Source organism: Eschscholzia californica, unplaced genomic scaffold (genome assembly GCF_041429995.1).
Source record: "Eschscholzia californica isolate CP2 unplaced genomic scaffold, dmEscCali1.0.p SCAF_4, whole genome shotgun sequence".
NCBI classification, from domain to species: Eukaryota; Viridiplantae; Streptophyta; class Magnoliopsida; order Ranunculales; family Papaveraceae; genus Eschscholzia; species Eschscholzia californica.
Genome location: NW_028238461.1, coordinates 56,893,121 through 56,909,400, shown reverse-complemented (window position 1 = coordinate 56,909,400; position 16,280 = coordinate 56,893,121). Strand labels below are relative to the sequence as shown.

At 35.9% G+C, this 16,280-nt stretch overlaps 2 protein-coding genes and 2 long non-coding RNA genes across 4 annotated transcripts; 1 reads left to right on the top strand and 3 right to left on the bottom strand.

Moving 5' to 3' along the window:
• Positions 1 to 395: 395 nt before the first annotated feature.
• Positions 396 to 2,235, bottom strand: LOC147546686 (F-box protein At1g11270-like). The gene is made up of 2 exons (XM_086638334.1): positions 724 to 2,235; positions 396 to 427 (listed from the first exon to the last, which is right to left on the bottom strand). The coding sequence occupies exon 1, from the start codon at positions 2,160 to 2,162 to the stop codon at positions 825 to 827; it is 1,338 nt and encodes a 445-aa protein (XP_086494460.1). The 5' UTR covers positions 2,163 to 2,235; the 3' UTR covers positions 396 to 427; positions 724 to 824.
• Positions 2,236 to 4,915: 2,680 nt separating this feature from the next.
• LOC147546685 (putative F-box protein At2g02030) lies at positions 4,916 to 6,232 on the bottom strand. Its single transcript, XM_086635930.1, has one exon. It carries the CDS (start codon positions 6,230 to 6,232, stop codon positions 4,916 to 4,918), a length of 1,317 nt encoding a protein of 438 aa, XP_086492056.1.
• Positions 6,233 to 7,016: 784 nt separating this feature from the next.
• On the bottom strand, positions 7,017 to 8,787 carry LOC147546684 (uncharacterized). The gene is made up of 2 exons (XR_015223607.1): positions 8,636 to 8,787; positions 7,017 to 7,212 (listed from the first exon to the last, which is right to left on the bottom strand). It is a non-coding gene; the product is annotated as an uncharacterized LOC147546684 (long non-coding RNA).
• A 3,816-nt stretch (positions 8,788 to 12,603) lies between these two features.
• LOC147546683 (uncharacterized) lies at positions 12,604 to 14,115 on the top strand. Its single transcript, XR_015224299.1, has 2 exons — positions 12,604 to 12,971; positions 13,356 to 14,115. It is a non-coding gene; the product is annotated as an uncharacterized LOC147546683 (long non-coding RNA).
• The last annotated feature ends 2,165 nt before the right edge of the window (positions 14,116 to 16,280 follow it).

Genomic DNA, 16,280 nt, shown 5'->3' with positions numbered 1-16,280 from the left:
AATTGAGATATGAAACCTGTGTTCGAGCAAACTAGAACTGTATAAGAAGCTTTCCAGACTTGAATGTGTTTGCCTTTTCGATTAAATAATGGGACTGCTAGGATCCTATTCTCAATCCTGATACTGGCATATGTGTTTGTCCACCAAAATCATCTTTTTCTGTTTTGCCATACTCGTAAACTTCTATTTGTAGGGATGCTAGTTTTGGAACAGTCAATGGGAAACTGAATTGAGTGTCCCATATTGGTGTCCATTCATCATACATTTTATTCATTTTCTTCATTACCGAAACAACTGAAACTCCTGCTATTCCAACCTACCATACATGCATACAGGTTGTTGACATATGTGATATTTGTTTTGAGACTAGTATTAGTATTAAATTGCTGCTCAAAGGAGTTAAGCATGTCTTAGATATTCGATTGAACTTATTGATAAGAATTTCTACAGTTTATTCGACGAGGAGCTAGCTATGGTTATTTGACGAGGAGCTATGGTTGTGGCTCGAGGTGATAAGTTTTCACCGTCAATTCTGTCATTTTTTCTTAATAATAGTAACATATTCCTATGAAGTAATAAAGTTCAAAAGACAGAAAATAAGTGATACGAATTTGTGAAAAAAGAGAGACATATAAAATTATAAATTCTCTCTTCGTGGACTTTAGTTATCAGAGTTACACTGGACTACAGTGAAATTCGATGTTTTCTACAAATAAAAAGAACCAATAACTTTACAAAGACCTAACTACTAAAAACAAACATAATAATATTTTATAGAGAGTGATATACCAATGGCACGAAACAAAAGTTGTTACAGTTGGTGGTCACTTGTTTGGTGTCGAAAGGAAAGTTGTTACCGTTGGTAGTATTGTTTGGTGTCGAACTGGATAAATGCTCTGCACGATTATCGAAAACTCACACCAGGAAGAATACATGGGAAAATTCTTTTGGGATTTATTCATTGGGTCAGTGATACTACCGTATTTATTCCACTTCTTCTCTTTTATGTCATAAATATATAAACCAAAACATTTTTCGTTGAAATTTTCATCTTTCAGTGGTCTTGTTCTTGTTGTTATGATTAATTTGTTTGTTCCTGGAATTGATATAAAACCATAAGCATTATCCTTCACATGGCGAGGCAATTCAAATGGCTCTTCAATCCACCTACTCTCCTTCCCATCCTCGATATAACTCCACAGCTTCATCTCTGTATCGGAAGGATTCCCTTTTTCATCGTAACAATATCGCTCTATTAATGCCAAATGTCCGTCAACTTCCAATAAGTCTTCCATAGGATAAACATGAGGAAGACGACTCTTGAAAATATTGTTAGGGTACTTTATCGCTCTAAACTTCTCTTTTCCAACATCAAATCCAAGTATGCTATTAACATTTTCTGGATGATAGGGACTAAATGCATCGTCTATCCAATATAAAGAACCATTTGCATAAATTGGGTGTCCGTGAATATTTTTCATAGGTGTGTCGGTTTCAATAGTTCTCCAAATATTTTCACCAACAGTCAATACCTCACAAAGAGGCATTTCCTCAAAATCTTCATCAGTTATATTGCCCCACATTCTACCCCAGATGAATACTACTTTATGTTTTTGAGTAATTGGGTCGAATCCAAATCCACAAACAGGAATAACGTTGTAATTAGAACGTTTAAACAGATCTTTTCCTTTATTTGATTTGATCCATGGTGTTATTTCTTTAATGCAATTATTGTAAATTCTAACAGAATATTCGTTGTAGTTCACGTAACAAACCAAACCGTAAGGAGATACTAATATGTGTTTTTTCTGCCACTGAGCACCTTTCTCCCATTCACCTATATATTCTTGCACATACTCCTTGTTAGGTTGAAACAAATCTTGGGTGAAAAAACTAGTTCCAAGCCTTTTATTTGAACAAGTAATGAGAAGTTGTTGTTGTTGTGATTTTAATAACTGACAAGTGTGTAAAGACAGAAAGTATTTATCTTCTTCGATCAAATACAACCAACTCTTACGTACACACTTAAAACGCATAAGTGACTTTGCCGGAAGTCTGCTAAGTATTTCTAACATTAATTCATCCTTCACCCAAACTCCATCAAAACAATTTTTATTAATTGTATTTTGGCTTGTTTGTTCTCTTCTCTCTTGCTTCATCATTCTGTTAAGTTTCTATTGAACCAGAAAGTATATCTCTTCCCTCTTGCTTCTTCTCTCTCTCTTAAACCCCAGTAAGTTTCTCTCGAACTAGCTAGCCCCTTTTAACCCTAGTTTAGCCGACCCTAATTAGAATAGGATTTGTATTAGAAATCATAAAAATTTGGAACTTTTAGAAAGTTTCTCTTCGTGAGCTTGAGTCTATTGGTGGATTTTTAAAAGTCTGTCTCAAATTCCTTCTTTTTTAAGCAATAAAAATATTTAAGGTTAGAAACAATTAAATCAATTAAGAATTACCAAAATATCTATATATCTATCTTTTTTTTTTCTTTTGAGAAATCATAAACGATGTACATTAATCGTTACAAGACATTGATACATCATTTTGGATGTAGTTAGTAGTCCTAATATCGCTAAACAGTTGCGAGTCAATGTCTAGATAATCGTAACCGTCGGATTTTATTAGAATAAATAAGAAATCTTTCCGATTTGTTTATAATTTAGACACCCAACTATATAAACCTGTAAAACATTTATTATTTAAGTTTATGTATGATCTAAATTGACTCTGACTTAGGACTACTGCATTATTTTGTGAATCACTATTATTCTTGTGGATACTCCTATTTTGGAAGAGTTTGTAGTCGGTCAAAAATGTTAGGCCTTTGTTAGAAATAAGACCATAATTTGTGCATGAGAGTGATATAGGGATGGAGGGATACGGTGTATACACGGGTTTAACACGGTTGTGTTACTTTGGAATTTAAGATGCCATAAAGAAACTATGGGCCAAATAATCAATGTTAAAAGCTCTCTTTTTTTGTTCACCCACTTTGCCACTCTGTGTACATGGCCTCATCTAATCGTGAACCACATTTTTTCTTTTTGAAATTGATTACGACTGTCATTACAAAAGCATTGATACATCTATAAGATGTGATAAACACGATAACTGACAAATTATAAATCATCACACAAACCAACCTAAAGCTCAGTTATACTAATGGTCTAAAGTCAATTAGATTATTTTATTTATACATTTCATAATTTAAGTTCAGTAAACTATTGATTTCACTTTCGCTGGAGATCGATTACTAAAATTTCTTAAAAAAGGTCCACTGATTGTAAAGATTAGACTCAGCTTAATTGCACAAATAATGGTCATGACAACTCTCTCGCCTTCCCAAATTATGATTGCCAAAATAAAATTATTTTTTAATACAGTTGTAATAAATCCATTAGAAAATAAAATTATTTTTAATACAGTTGTAATAAATCCATTAGAAAATAATGTTTTGATCCTTAGAGAAAAGATTAATTTTGAGTTGGATCATATATATTTTGGCTTAAAATGTCTCTTATTAAAACCAAATATAATGAATTTGCTTAAGGAATAGTTTTTTCTTTTTTTTCTTTTTTGGAAGTCGACTACAATCTACGTATGTCGTTACATTTGGCACTTGATACATCATAGATGTGATAAGTTCGATAACCGCCCATTCAAACACTAACAGAACCGTGCCTATAGCCCAACAAGACATGGCCTAAAGCCCAACAACATTATTTACACCCTAATAACCCCAAGTCAAACAACCAAAGATTCCACCTTCTCTGGGATTCGAACCTGGGACCTCCAGGGATTTCTGGAGTTTATGTCAACACCTTGGAACCACTTGGGCTACCAACTGTTGACCTTAAGTAATAGTTATAGACCAGAAAAGGAAGGAGTGTTCGTATCAAAGAAATTTGTTTATGGTAAACCTAAGCAAGAGGTTCCTTAAAATCTAGGACTCCTGTTGTTCTCTTCCATCTTACTTGGAACCTAGGACGGGTATGAATTGTGAAGGTACAAAAGTTTGAGCATTGCAAGCAAAATCTCAAGTTAAGAATAATCAATATTTGATTCCAAAAATTTTGTCTTCTTTTGCTTTGCAAACGTAGGCATAGTACTACAACGAGAACTAAGAGCGGAATTCTATAAGTCCCAAGCAAAAAAGCAACACATAATACAACCAAATTATTTTGGGTCTTTAAATATGAGAACAGTCCCACAATGAAAAAAGAATACATTTTTAACACAGAATACCACCGAATTGAGTTATAATGTTGGAGTTAAAATTCTGACTATCGCCATTCTGAACTTTAGCTATTACAATAAATGATAGTATGAGGTTAGTTTGGGAACAAAATTGAGATGTGAAACCTATGCTCAAGCAAACTAGAACAGCATAAGAAGCTTCACGAACTTGAATTTTTCGCCTTTCGATTAAATAACAGAACTGCTCGGATCCTAGTTCTCAATTATGATATTAGCAAGCAAGTTTGTCCACCAAAATCATCTTTTTCAGTTCTGTAATACTCGTGAACTTCTTTTCGTAGTAATGCTAGCTCTGAAGCAGTCAATGGGTAACTGAATTTAGTGTCCCATATTAGTGTCCATTTATCATACAGTTTGCTCGTTTTCTTCATTATCGAATCAGCTGGAACTCCTGCTATTGCAACCTACCATACAAGTTGTTGACATGGGTTTTCATCGTCGATTTTGTCATTTTTTTTTTTTAATAATAGTCACATATCCCTATGAAGTAATAAAGATCAAAAGATAGAAAGTAAGCGATACGAATTTTGCTAACATGTGAGAGAAATATAAATTCCTTTGAAGTATATAGTTGTTACAAGTAATAATAATAACATATTCCCACAAAGTAATACGAAATGCTCTCTTCGTCGACTTCAGTCATCAGAGTTACACTTAACTATAGTGAATTTCGAACTGGATAAATGCTCTGCACGATTATTGAAGACTCGCACCAGTAAGGATACATGAAAACCTTCTTTTGGAATTTATTCGTTGGGTCGGTGATACCACCGAATTTATTCCCCTTCTTCTCTTTTCTGTCATAAAAATATAAACCGAAACATTTTTCGTCGTAATCTTCATCTTTCAGTGGTCTTGTTCTTCTTGTTATGATTAATTTGTTTGTTCCTGGTATTGATATAAAACCATAAGCATTATCCTTCACATGGCGAGGCAATTCAAATGGCTCTTCAATCCACCTATTCTCCTTCCCATCCTCAATATAACTCCACAGCTTCATCTCTGTATCGGAAGGATTCCCTTTTTCATCGTAACAATATCGCTCTATTAATGCTAAATGTCCGTCAACTTCCAATAAGTCTTCCATATAATAAGCACGAGGAAGACGACTCTTGAAAATATGGTTAGGGTAGTTTATCACTCTAAACTTCTCCCTTCCAACATCAAATCCAAGTATGCTATTGACATACTTCTCTTCTCGATGATAGGGACAAAATGGCTCGTTCATCCAATATAAGGAACCATTCGCATAAATTGGGTGTCCCTGAACATTTTTCATAGGCGTGTCGATTTCAATAGTTCTCCAAATATTTTCACCAACAGTCAATACCTCACAAAGAGGCACTTCCTCAAAATCTTCAGTTATATTGTCCCACTGTCTACCCCATATGAATACTACTTTATGTTTTTGAGTAATTGGGTCGAACCCAAATCCACAAACAGGAATATCGTTGTAATAAGAACGTTTAAACAGATCTTTTCCTATGTTTGATTTGATCCATGGCGTTCTTTCACTAATGCAATTATTGTAAATTCTAACAGAATAATCGTTGTAGTTCACGTAACAAACCAAACCATAAGGAGATACTAATATGTGTTGCTTCTGCCACTGAGCACCTTTCTCCCATTCACCTGAATATCTTTCCACATACTTATTAGGTTGAAACAAATCTAGGGTGAAAAATCTAGTTCCACACCTTTTATCTGAACAAGTAATGAGGAGTTTTTGGTGTGATTTTAATAATTGAGAAGTGTGTAACGACAAAAAGTATTTATCTTCTTCGAACATATACAACCAACTCTTACGTACACACTTAAAACGCGTAAGTGACTTTGCCGGAAGTCTGCTAAGTATTTCTACCAATAATTCATCCTTCACATAAGAAACTCCATCAAAACTAGTAGTATTTTTCTTAATTGTATTTTGACTTGTTTGTTCTCTTCTCTCTTGACTCCTCAATCTCTTAAGACCCATTAAGTTTCTCTTGAACCAGAAAGTATCTCTTCCCTCTCTCTCTTAAACCCCAGTAAGTTTCTCTCGAACCAGCCAGCCCCTTTTAACCTATAGTTTAGCCGACCCTGATTAGAATAGGATTTGAATTAGAACCCAAAAATTGCAACTTTTAGAAAGTTTCTCTTCGTGAGCTTGAGTCAATTGGTGGATTTTCAAAAGTCTGTTTCATTCCTTCTTTTCTAAGAAATAAAAATAGTCAAGGTCAGAAACAATTAAATCAATTAAGATCTATCTATTTTCTTTTCGAGAAATCGACTACGATCTACGTTAGTCGTTACAAAGCAATGATACATCATGAAGATGTGATTAGTGCGATAACTGTCTAAGTTAAACGTCTAATGAAAGAGACTTAAAATCCAACTACATGAAAGAGACCTAAAGTTGTGACGCCCCGTGTTCCGAATCACGGTTTGCCCGACAGTTTATAAAAGAAACTCGGTCTAATACTAACTCAAACCAGTTTCAAATATAAACCCAAGCCAAAACTCTCATCACGGGTTACAAATCAAGAACAAACACAGCGGAAAATCAAATATAGTTTAAACCTTTTGAAAATATACTCGGAAAATATGTAACCCAAAATAGTTTTCATAAAGAGAAAAACAACTTGAATTATGTTTATGAATAGTTCACAGAAGAGACTGAATTTGGACAGAGTCTCCTCTATAAATTGAACATATCAAACCTGAAAAACCTGTCAAACATTCATACATATCTCACAAACTTCTAAATAACAATAGCATCAAATAAAAAGTGATAATGTGCATACTATTTACATGTGTACAATCGCAAACGAGTGAGAGAACGATCCTAACTATTCTAGATGATACATATATAATATTAACGTTGTGATTATGTTGAAAATATAATAGAAATTATAATCTTACATAATGTGAGCCGTCGAAGTAAACTATGTCACTCCGGGTCACCAATACCTGCAACTGAACAACAACAAATAGGAATGAGATAACCCGAAGGTCAGCTCAGTAGGATACCTAGACATCCTACCCGCACCACACACATCAACAGTTTGATATATCAATAGTTATAAGTGATATGTATATACACAGAGATATCATTATGCACAAGAAGCAAAGCAATATAGCAAGATAATTCTTCTAGCTTACCAAGATCACGACTGAATACGCCCTCAGTCGGGGTCACCTACTATTCGGCTAGGAAGAACCGTTCGGCCTTTGTTAGTGCGTAGGCAGGCGGCGCCTTATCGAACGTTTGACTACTGCAGTGTACACATGGATCCACGTAATACCCCGGTAAGAGCTTCCGTAACTCTCCCTTCGTCATCATCGCCCATCGGGCTGGCTTGTGATCTCAATACGCATCGAATAGTAAATCTCACCCAAACAATGATACGCTTAGAATATGTCATGACTTACCCAGACGACTATAAGAGTATCGTCGCTTAGTAGAGCCATATACCCACGGCGATACAATTATCTCGTCTTGAGGCGCGTCCTATCTCCGGCCAGATCTGACGCTTCCTCGCAAGGTAACTCATTGACCATTCGAAGAATACCCAAACATATGCATGAACCTATAATAATATTAAATGATCTGATAGGCTCCCAAAGCTACAAGAACAGAGCCCTCCTAAAGGTCCCATCAACCAAAAGGAGAAGAGCGTTCTCGTGTCTCAAGGTAGGGTAAACCCTGTTTAAAGCCAAGCTTTTACAAGTGTCCACTTTCAGGGAATTAGTATTTTCTTATTAAGAAAACTCGGGTAAACACCCTCTTTTATTTTGGTGAAAACATTGTAAGTATCATTCATAACAGAATTCAAACCACACACACCAGTGGTTTAGCAGAATAAATAAACAAGCATGGCATTGGGTCAGTCCCCTAATCACTCCAAGGGTCGGAATACCCCAACTCCCATCCTCTCCGGACCCCATTCCGGGTAAACTAGAATGGTCATTACCAAACGGCTGGCCACGCACCGAGTGTAACCCTTGACATAATTCATGGCTAATCCATAACATAAAAATAAACAAGGGGACCAACCAATGCCCGTCGGAAAACAACCATTACACAAAACACAGATCAAGCGATTCCGCCTCCATGTTATACACGCAGCTCAAGCGATTCCGCCACCACGTGTTTACAATTCACACAAAACGATCACACAGATCAAGCGATTCCGCCTCCATGTGATTATTTTTCAGAAAAACTAATTTGTTTTGAAAGGAGAAACATCCATAACATAGAGTACACCACATACATACATATCATACCATATCATATCATAAATTGAACTAGAGAACTATAAAAAGAAGAAAAACGACTATATATATAATGGTGAAACGGGGAATACCCGTGCTCCAAGTAAGATTCGTAGGATCCTACCTCTTCTTGCGCTTTCAATGATGCTCCTGAGTAAGCTCCACTTCTCCTCGAGCTCCCTATTGCAGTTCATTAGTCCTACTGAAATATGAAAGGGCAAAACGGTCATTTGACAGTTACATAACTGTCAAGAGTCCTCTTGCAAAGCAAGAATGCATAAAATAAATGAAACTAAACTAGGAATGTCCTATCGGCACTATCCAGTTCACTGAGACATCCACCGAATAACTGAAATACAAAGAAATCAACCAACCAACTTCCCACAAACTCTATTATACATTTCGGCTTCTTCATAAGCTGACAAATTATATAACGAACCCAATACTATGAAGCTAATACTATCAAATCATAAAATGAACCCAATGTTACGAATTCATAACTCAACCTATCCATTTATGTGAAATACGAAAAAGTTCGGGTATCCATCTCTATTCCAATTCATTCCCAAAACTAGCCCAAATACGAATTTCGAACCGTAAAATAATTCAGCAGCAACCCGTCTATATATAGACACCCCAAAATAGTCCATAATATTCTAAACATGTTTCTGAACACAAACCATTCGAAGAAATATAACTATAACTATCCCAAATAGCTCTAAATTACGAACCCAAGAGATATTAGACCCAACTATACAGTTATCGAAATAACTATCGTAAACCCACCAAAAACGGACGAAATAGAAAATTCTAAACGGATAGATATGTAGAACAAGTTGAGTGGAATTACCTGGAACAAGTTTCATCGAATTCCGACCAACCACCGCGAAGAAATCGACCAACCCAATTTGCTTCTCACTTGCTCACGGTTCTGTTGTGAAATGTGTGTCCGAGTACAATGATAAAATGGGGTTTAAGTGGAATATGGTGGGCACGTGTTAGGCAGGAAAGGAAATGGGTTTGCTATACAAAAGTGAGGGTGCCATGCGTTGATAAGGAAGGTGGCCATGTATTTAATTTACCTTTACGCCCTCAATTAACATATAACTCATAATTAATTTCCACCATCTTTATAAGTCACTCAATCAAGCCCCATCAATTATTTTATGACCCCCGATTTAACATTTTTCTTTCTTCTTCCTCCCACAACCAACCATGAAGAAACTACATGGTTCTAACCGGATCACAAAGAAAACTAACGAATACATAACAATAGCCAAACAACGTCCGATCTTTACATGTGACCAGTCAAAATCTATAATTTTTTTTTTCGAGAACTATCCGATGAGTTGCACTAATCAACTAAAATAAGTAATCAATACCAAACCCCAAAGAAACTACCAAATCCGCTCGACGCTCTAACTCGTCCGATTCTCCGACTTGATGGTCTGGGTGCTACAAAAGTTCTAAATATCTAGTATCTATTAAGAAACCAATTTTACCCATTAATTATATTTTATTGTTAATCAATTTTTCAATCTTTCATAAATTCTTTTTTTTTTTAATCTAAGGTAAATCATTCACATTAACCCGAAAATTATGTTTTTACTCAGTTGCTAAGGCATGTATAAGTAAAGTAGTTTTGTTGGCCATATGTCATAGTTTAGTTGGGTTTTAATCCGTTCTTGTTAGAGTTGAATTTTGGGGGTTATCGTGCTCATCACATATTTAACATAGGCAATTTCCAAAAAAAAAAAACACTATCTACTCATAAACCAATTTTACCTATTAAATAAAACTATTTTATCATTAATCAATTTTTTCGACTCCCTTACCCCTCAAATCTGAGTTCATTTTCGGTGTTAAATCAAGTTTTAGCTCTTTTATTAGGTTCCATCTTATGTTTTTTCTGGACTAAATACTCCTTTCTTCCATTACATTAAATAAGGAATGGACTCAAAAAAAAGCTCATTGAGTAATATACCCCTCAGTCATACATAATTCAGTAATAATGTCTTCATAATAAATATTTTTTACAATAAAAAACATTTCTAACAAATGCACATTTATGGTTGGACTAAAAGAATAATGGTTATTTTCCAAATGGCCCCCAACTTTGTGACCAGCTTCCTGCCTAGCCCCCTACTTTAGCAAATATTTTCATATGACCCCCTTTTTCCGTTATCTTTAACTGTCCGTTACTCTCACTCCTCCACCTCATTTCCACTCTATGCCAAGTCACATAAAATGCCACATCATCGTCTTCTCTGGCAGCGGTCGCCGGTCGGCAAGATTTTCAGCCGGCGACCTTCAAACATTAAAAAAAAATAAAAAATTTCCCACTCTCTCTCTCTAAAAAAAAAGTTTACGAAGAAAAAAAAGAGTTCTCGAATGAAACGATATTTGAGAAGAATAGTAGCTGACTCGGGGTTGGAGTGTGAAACAAGAGCTCTGCTTCTAGCTCTAACGTTGGGTGATGAATTAGGGCAACCAAATCTGATTATTGAGGGTGATTGTAAGGCACTTATAGAGGGAATTTTGGACGGCCAGGATTCATTGGTATGGAGGTTACAACCCTACCTTCTAGAAGCACAAATTGGGCTGGAATTGCACCCGTTATGGACTCTCCAATTTTGCTACAGAAATGTAAATTGGGCAGCCCACTCGTTGGCCCACTCTATTCTACCTAGTTAATTCTACTGTTTTTGTTCTTGTGTTAGCCTTACTGCTTGCTTTGATTACTTGTAACTTCGTGTTTGTTCTCAATCTTCATGAATGAAGTTATCAGTTTCAAAAAAAAAAAATGTCCAAAAGATGTTAAAATATATTAATTACAATATTAATTTCAAAATACTTCATGGTAGACAACAACAATTAATACGAGAAAGAGAGGAAGACTGGTTATTGCTTAAGTTGGTTTTTGTGAAGTCCCAAATGCAATTATGCAAATAGGAGGGATGATAACTGGTACAAAAGTTTTTCTCAAAAAGACAAACCAACTTTTAAAAGGCAAATGGTTGTTGATTTGAGTATTTTAATGATAAAAAAGAAATGGATATTAGGACAGAGAAACTGATTTTAACTATAGAAGATGTTGATCATGGAACTTCTTGGATGCATATGAAGCAATTAAGGATGCACTCTTATCACTTCAATGGTCACACAACTAGTTCCTGTTGAGAGATTTTGGTAGTGTGTTTTGTCCATCTTGCAAGTCCAATTGAATATTGGCTCGAAAGACTTAGCGTGTGTGACAGTGTGAGAGTGGGTAATTAATTTGCTCATATACATATTATGGAATTATAGTTCTATTCTATCAATGTATCCATCTCTAACTTAGAAAATGTAGATCAATCATAAAATGTGGGGGTAATTAATTTCTCATATACATATTATGGAATTATAGTTCTCATAATATTGAGAGACCATACTCCAACATTGTAACAATCTTGATGTGATACTAAGTTGAAGATGTTCTCCAGAAGTGTACATGGGATTGTGGGAGAAATTGTTGGAATCGGAGCCAATTTTGGCTCGAGCCGACTCGTCAAACTCAGAAACGGAACGCGCCATTGCGTTCGTCTCGTCGAGCTCTTCAATTTAGAGCCAAGAATCACTCAAATCCGATTCCGGATGAATGAGAAATTCAAGGTTAAAGTTTGAACGAAGATCGGTTGAAATAGGTACTAAAGCGTCAAAGAGGACAAGTCAAGTTGAGGGGCGTTTGCGCGAAGAGGAAGCGTGCCAATCTGGACGGTCAGCGTTCATCGCGCGGGATTTCACGCGATCTGACGTCAGGCGTTCCTTCCGCGTTCGGGCACGCTCCGGGCTACGATCTAACGGTCATTTGATCAACTGTGGGACAGTTTCGGGACAGATCACGATCATCTAAAGGCTGCTGTTTCACCCGAGTTGTGAAGGCAGATCCAACGGTCTAAAACCCACCCGAAATTCCCAGTTATATAACCAACTCTCCTCAAAGAGTTGTGTCCCTAAAAACCAAGAGTTTTGTCCCCAAAACTCTAGAGATGTGTCCCAAAAGCTTATACCTATTCAATTCCTATATAAACCCACCAAACCCACTTCATTTTCAATCAATTCATTCTCTTCTCTTCTTCTCTTCCCTTCTAACAATTAGAGGTTCTGGTTAGCCTAGAATATCTAATTAAAGAAGTATTTTCTAGAGGTTCTGGATAGACTAGAATATCTAGAAAAGGAAGAAAGAAGTTCTTCATAGGTCGTCTAGAACATCAATTCAATTCATTCTCTTCTTCTCTTCCCTTCTAACAATTAGAGGTTCTGGTTAGCCTAGAATATCTAATTAAAGAAGTATTTTCTAGAGGTTCTGGATAGACTAGAATATCTGGAAAAGGAAGAAAGAAGTCTCGAGTGAAATCTGAATTTCCAAAGCATCTAGAAGATCATCCGCATCAGTCAAAGAGCTCATAATACTGACAAAGGTTCGCCCGCTTTCAGAATATAGAAGTACCATCTTAAACTTCTGAAAGGTTAGTCGTTGTATCCCGAAGGCATTCACCCTAACGTTTGGTACTGTTACGGGGGTGTAAAAATGTCTTAAGGAAAGAGAATTTATTCTTGCCTCGACTACATTAAACACCTATCTCGGTTAGCCCGAAAGAAGGAATATTGACTTATCTTTATTCTTTAATAGTTTATCTCTCTATAAAGTTAGAGAAAGGAAACTCTGTCCGAATCAAGCCAAGACAGAGAGAAATCGACTTATCGATTAATAACCAGAGAACAACAATCTTAAGACATTTTTAAATAGCGATTATTTCTCTGGTTATAAGATATTAATTTGGCTTACTTTCTGTGTGTTTCAGAAAAGGAAATGGCACGAACAAGAACCACCCTACGGGTTCTTCAGCCTAACACCACATACGTGGAAAACCCAGAGATGTTCAAGGGAACTGACTTCGCTCTGAAGCAGAAGCGAGGCAAGTCGAGGAAAAGGCAAAGGCCTGTCGAATGCTACAAATGTAGAAAGCGAGGCCACCTAGCCAAAGATTGTCACTCCACATATGACAGTCAAAGGGAAAAAGCCGATAACCAAGCTTTATTAGCAAAAGACACCGAAAATCGGAATCACCGTCTAATGATTACTGAATTCGAAAAGGCGTTTGATATACTTCATAAGATGAACCTCTGTGCAGAGGCACATGAAGATAACCTGGTTAACAACCAGAGATGGTGGGTCGATTCTAAGACAAATCATCACGTTTGTAGTGACAAAAGCCTATTCTCTTCCTATACAGAGGTAGCCGAAGGAGAGACCTTATTCAAGGAAAACGGCTCGATCACCCAAGTCAAAGGAAGGGGAAAGATCGTCTTAAAATTCACTTCCGAAATAGAGGTGACTTTGGCCGACGTACTCCATGCTCCAGACAATCAAAAGAACTTGATTTCTGGTTCCCTTTTAAGTGAGAACGGGTTCAGACTAATCTTTCTGTCAGATATCGTTATCATATTTAAGAAAACGATGTATATTGGAAAGGGCCACTTATGTGGGGGGTTATTTCAATTAAATGTTACCCATGTAATGCCGAAGGCACCTATTATTAATAAAATTAATAATTATGCGTATATTGTTGAGTCTTCCAATATTTGTCACGAAAGATTAGGACATGTGAATAATAAGTCATTAAAGAAATTAATGAGCTTGGAGTTAAATTCCGAAACTCGAAATTTACTCAAAGACGTACATGTCAAACATGTATATAGTCAAAAATGACTAAAACGTTGTTCAAGTCTTTAGACTGAATTCACAATGAACTCTGTAACCTAAAAACGGTTCAAACATGAGGTGGAAAAAGGTAATTCATTACCTTTATCGATGACTCCACTTGTTTCTGTTATATTACTTACTAAAGTGTAAGAAATCGAAAAGTTCGAGCTTTATAAAATCAAAGTAGAAACTCAACTTTATAAAAAGATTGAGGATTTGAGAAACGACTGAGATGGAGAGTATGAATCTCCGTTCGCCAAGATATACGCCAAGAATGGCATAGTTCATCAAACGGCGACTCTTTTGGTATAATGAAAGCACAGAACATTAGAAGGGATAAAACTCGATCAGTGGAGATTAAAATCGATGATCAATCTAATCTCGATGAACTTTGTGAAGTATTTCACTAAAATTCTACTACTAGCCAAGAACAGAAATAAGGTTCAATCCATGGTGACCAGGAATGTTGATTTAGTTGATGACTCTTAAAATATCTTCTCGATAACAGAGACATCGAAAAACTAAACGACACCTTGACCACCAATTATCGACATAAATACTGGGTGTGAAACCGTATATCGAGAATACAGAGAACGATCAATGATGAATACATGATCCTAAAAGTTCAACTCGATAACGAATCGAAGATGACAACCGCATAAGTTAGCGGAGAAGTATGTCAAGACAAAGATCAAAACCTAAACGGTTAGACAAGGTCAACGACAGAATATTACAAATAGTTACGAAACGATGAACTGTTCGAAAGAAATCATCGGTCTGAGATAATGAAAATTCCGTGAAACATTCTCGAATACAAAGTTGACGAAGAATGCAAAATTCTGAAATCAAACTTGTCTTCGAGAAAGTAAGTTATTTCGAATAACATATTCAGGCGGTAAATACTTCTCTAGAAGGTCCTGAGGCCTGTCTAAGAATTACAAGGAATCCTCAGATGTGTTAAACGGAAGGACCTTGGCTGAAAAATCTCGAAATCAGGAGTTATTACAAATAAATCCTTAAGTCTTTGTAAGGAGGTCCCTAGTTCTGTATCATTACAGAATAGTCCTTATAAATCCTCATGGCAACCTAATCTTCTTGGATAGACAAGAGAATTAAGGTTGATAAGACGTAAAGTTGAATATTACATCATTCGGTCCAGACGTGACTCGAATAATAAATTCAAGGGTCTTGGTAAGATTTTCGATTCAAGAGTATGAACGAAATCTAGAGACGATAAAGGACAAAATAGGTAATGATAACTTTGTTGATCATGTGATAGTTTAAATCTATCAAGGGAGTATATATGATTAAGACATATAACTCAAGAAAGAGTTAAAAGAGAAACTCACCTTGTATTATATCTCAAGGTTCTAATGATCATAAATCATCATGTTATAGAACAAAACTAAACACACTACACTAAAGAAATTGTGTACGAAAATAGTTTTGTCAAAAAGGAGAATCCAATGGTTACCCTAGAACTGTGGGGGCAGATGTTATTACATATCTGAACGGTACCCTATATGGAATAGTATTAGATTCCACCCAAGTTGACGAATAAGAGAAAATACTCTTGAAATGTGGGGGGACCCGAGAAGGAACCGAAAAGCCAAGTATAAAGAAATAAAATGGCATATAGAACTCCAAATTCTCCTGAAGATATAACGTCATAATGACGTAAAAAGAGGGAAATTATAGAGTACCTCGGAAACCAGATTTAACCAATAAGAGTGTTTGGTCAATAAGGTTTCATTGAGTTAAGAACTATGGTTATATTCACTAAGTTGTGACAAGAGTTGGAAATCAAGTGTGTGAATATAAGTAATGACGTGAATTTCCAATTCACTCAACAAATCTGGAAAAACACAAATGGAAAGAACTTCTCCTCCTAATCCTAAACTAAGTAACGAGATTCAACCGTGAATCATCTGTTCAAAAGAACAGACAATACTAGTTAGGAATAAGAAAGTGTTTAAAGAAGATATGATTCGATGCTTTTCCAGATTGAATCGTTACTCATGAT